The sequence below is a fragment of the Tasmannia lanceolata genome, unplaced genomic scaffold (assembly GCF_043159265.1).
Source record: "Tasmannia lanceolata isolate RefF3 unplaced genomic scaffold, GAP_Taslan_0.1 ptg000012l, whole genome shotgun sequence".
NCBI lineage: Eukaryota > Viridiplantae > Streptophyta > Magnoliopsida > Canellales > Winteraceae > Tasmannia > Tasmannia lanceolata.
Window position 1 is genome coordinate 17,193,551 of NW_027518689.1, and position 3,563 is coordinate 17,197,113.

At 42.4% G+C, this 3,563-nt stretch overlaps 1 protein-coding gene across 1 annotated transcript; it reads left to right on the forward strand.

Annotated features, from left to right (window-relative positions):
- The first annotated feature begins 261 nt into the window (after positions 1-261).
- LOC143888581 (uncharacterized) lies at positions 262-2,710 on the forward strand. The gene is made up of 5 exons (XM_077393025.1): positions 262-1,330; positions 1,391-1,554; positions 1,637-1,712; positions 1,870-2,138; positions 2,357-2,710. The coding sequence occupies exons 1-5, from the start codon at positions 262-264 to the stop codon at positions 2,708-2,710; spliced, it is 1,932 nt and encodes a 643-aa protein (XP_077249140.1).
- The last annotated feature ends 853 nt before the right edge of the window (positions 2,711-3,563 follow it).

Here is a 3,563-nt window from a genome sequence, read left to right on the forward strand (position 1 = left end):
TTTTGGGTATTTTCAGGGGGTACCAAATGATCCTGTTTGATATTGCTCATCAAAAGGATCCAACTTTAAAAGTTTCTATTTTTGAAGTTTGTTCACAAAGACTTTCCATTTTTAACTTTTTCCTTTAGGGGTGAACTAATTTAAGGTTATTTTGGTCACATTTGGATGTGTAATTGTCAAATAGGGGCATTTTGGTCCGAAAAATTATTTTCCCAAAAAGGATGGTTCGATCATGTGTGAGGGATGAACCATAAATGTCAAATGGGTTGTGTCCATATGTGGGGAAGTGTGAGGGAAGCTGTTGGGAGAGCATATGCGAAATTTGCCTCCTACAATGCCATCCTGGCAAATACCGCAACCAGCCCATACTTGCAGCATTTTGTTGATGTAGCTTGCGAATATGGAAGAGGAGTGAAGGCTCCCACTTCATACGAAATCATGAATAAGTACTTACCCTTGGAGGTTGAGGACCTGGCGAAATATATAAATGGGTTAAAGCAACAATGGCCTGAGTACGGAGTCACAATCATGACCGATGGTTGGACTGGTACCCTAAGACAGTCCATCATCAACTTTATGGTGTACTGTGATGGCAAGACCGTCTTCCTAAAAAGTATTGAGGCTTCCGCTGTCAACAAAGACTACAGGTACATCTACAAACTATTGGTAGAGGTAATCAAGGAGGTTGGGGAGAAAATTATTGTTCAAATTGTCACCGACAATAGGAGCAACTACAAGAAGGAGGGGCAGCAAATTATGGAGAAGTATCATATATTTTGGACCCCGTGTGCGGCACATTGCATCGACCTAATGCTAAAGGACATTGGGAAAACAGAGAGGGTGAAGAACGTAGTCGCCGAGGCCAAATCAGTGACTAACTTCATATATAACCATGGATATGTACTGTCACTCATGAGGGAGAAGTGTGGGGGAGGCTTGGTACGCCCTAGGCTTACTAGGTTTGCCACTAACTACGTGGCTCTTCAAAGTATGCTGGACAAGAAGGTTGGATTAAAGCAATTATTCTCATCCAGTGAGTGGAATGATTACAGAGAGAGCAAGAGTGCAGCTAGACAGAAGGCTGAGGGTCTCGTCGGTAGTCCAACTTTCTGGCAGAATTGTAAGACAATAATTGATATATTAGAGCCCAGAGTAAGAGTTTTGAGGATGGTAGATGGGGATAAAAAGCCTACCATGGGTTCTATGTATCATGCCATCGAGTTGATGAAGGGTGAAGTACAAACGACGGCTACACGAGCCTTTCAAGGTTACCATAAAATCATCGACACTAGATGGAAGAACATGCTACTTCACCCACTTCATTCGGCTGGTACGAACACAATCACCAACCTAGACTTATTATCTCTTCTTATATCATGATTTATGATAGAAATATATAACAAGGATTTCTTTTTTTTATATGCATACTATCTCAATCCAAAGTACCAATACAGCGAGTATCTTGGACCTCGGGCCGATCTTATTAAAAACTTGCAGACTGTTATCCAGAAGTTGGAACCGGATGCGAATGAACAATCAACAATTTTATCACAGGTGAACATTGATCTATTTCCCTATAAATGAGAGGAATATTTTAATTTTAGACTAATGGATATTATTGTTAACTGCATCGTAGATCAAGGCGTTTCGGGATGCTGTTGGCTCTTTTGGGATTGCATCTGCTGTGGCCGGAAGAGCTAACACAGCACCAGGTAAAGGCTTAGAAGAAGTGTATATATTGCATAATTATAGATTGAGCAAGTAATTGATTAATCTTGTATTTTATTTTGCAGCTGAGTGGTGGGTGTTATACGGGACGGATGCTCCAAACCTGAGATCGCTAGCCATAAGTTTTTTTATCTCAGACAGCATCTTCTTCTGGTTGCGAGAGAAATTGGAGCACCTTCAACCTCATCCACTCGAAACGGAGGAACAAGCTTGGACATGAAAACTTGCACAATCTTGTGTATGTCCATTATAACACACAATTGAGGTTGAAGCACAGAGAGATAGATAGCAGCCGGGAGGCCTACACTGATCCTCTAGATCTCACTGACGTATTCTGCATAGATGGTGAGGAAGACCCTCTTTATGAGTGGGTGAAGGAGATTGGAGAGCCGGTGCTGGTGCACCTAGAGGTAGACCAAATGCTTTAATCACGGAACATATGGGAGTCGATGATGATGATACATTGCCGCCGGATACAGAGCCTCCCTGAACCCGTTGCAGTTCCAATAGTGGGTTCTGATGATGGTTGGTCGCCATCGGATGACAATACAGATGCTGGGGGTAGTGTAGAAGGTGTAGGAGCTTCTGCTGATAGAGGTGGTAGTGTGAGTTTGACAACGTTACTCAGGATCAGGATTATGATCATGGTGCACGACCCCAACACTGGCAATCGGATGCATCCCAACAACGACATGGGAACCGGCCCAACGACGAAGAACTGGACTCCTTAGATGCTCATTCTCATTACGGTGTTGATAGCTTGACAGACACATTCAAGAATTTGAGTGTTGAAGGTGGGAATTCGCAAAGTCATGGTTATGGACCGGTCAAAGCTGAGAGTGGATTGGGTTCCACTGCTTATTATGGATATGGGCAGTATGGCTATGGGCATGGGTATGGGTATGGCTACCCATATGGAATTGATACACAGACACAGTCCCAAAGCGGATCATATGGGTATGGGATGCCATATAACTCATAAGCACATGCATATGGTGAGGCATAATCTTCCAGAGCAGCACCGACATCATCCGGCCCTACTACCGCTTACCCTCGTTTGGGATTGCTAATGCAAGTGGAGCCCACTCTGTATCACTATTATGTCCATCAATACCAGCAAACATATGTGCTTCAAATGACCTGGCAGCAGTACTATTTCTTCATTGAAAACCAGATTCGCCAGCACATGCATCATGCCCATCATGCCCGAGACCGGGATAGGGAAGATGGATTCGAACCGCCCTGTAACTCGATGTGGTATTAAGTTAATGACATCGATGTGGAGTCCATATAGGGCTGATCGCCTCCTCAATTGTCTTTGCATTCCCATTTGTACTACTTATTTTGTAAATGAACATTGTATTTGTTTTCTGGCAATTAATGGACTTTGCGAATTTGATTAGTTTTGAAGAATGACATTTATTTGGTTCATAAATTCACTAGATTGGATTACCTAAGGAAGAAAATAGGGCAAATTATGAATTTTACTGGAATTTCGGGGTGCAATTTTGGGTCCCACAAAGTAAATGAAATTTTAGGTGCCACCAAGTAAATAACTAAAATACCTTTTTGTTTTAAAAAATAATTCCTTGTACTTTGTTCCTTCACTAATGTTGATTGTGACTTGGCCCTAATTGAGAGTCTTGACACAGCCCATAGTATGCAATGATAGGGTCCACTTACATGATATTGGCATGATCCACATAGTCCATATAGTAAGCCCCCTCCAATCCAATGGCTAGGATTGTTCGGACAGAAACATAACCCAAATCCACATGGGGTTGATTGGATGTACGGTAAAATTTTTCCAAAAACATTTTCGGGTGGCACCAACT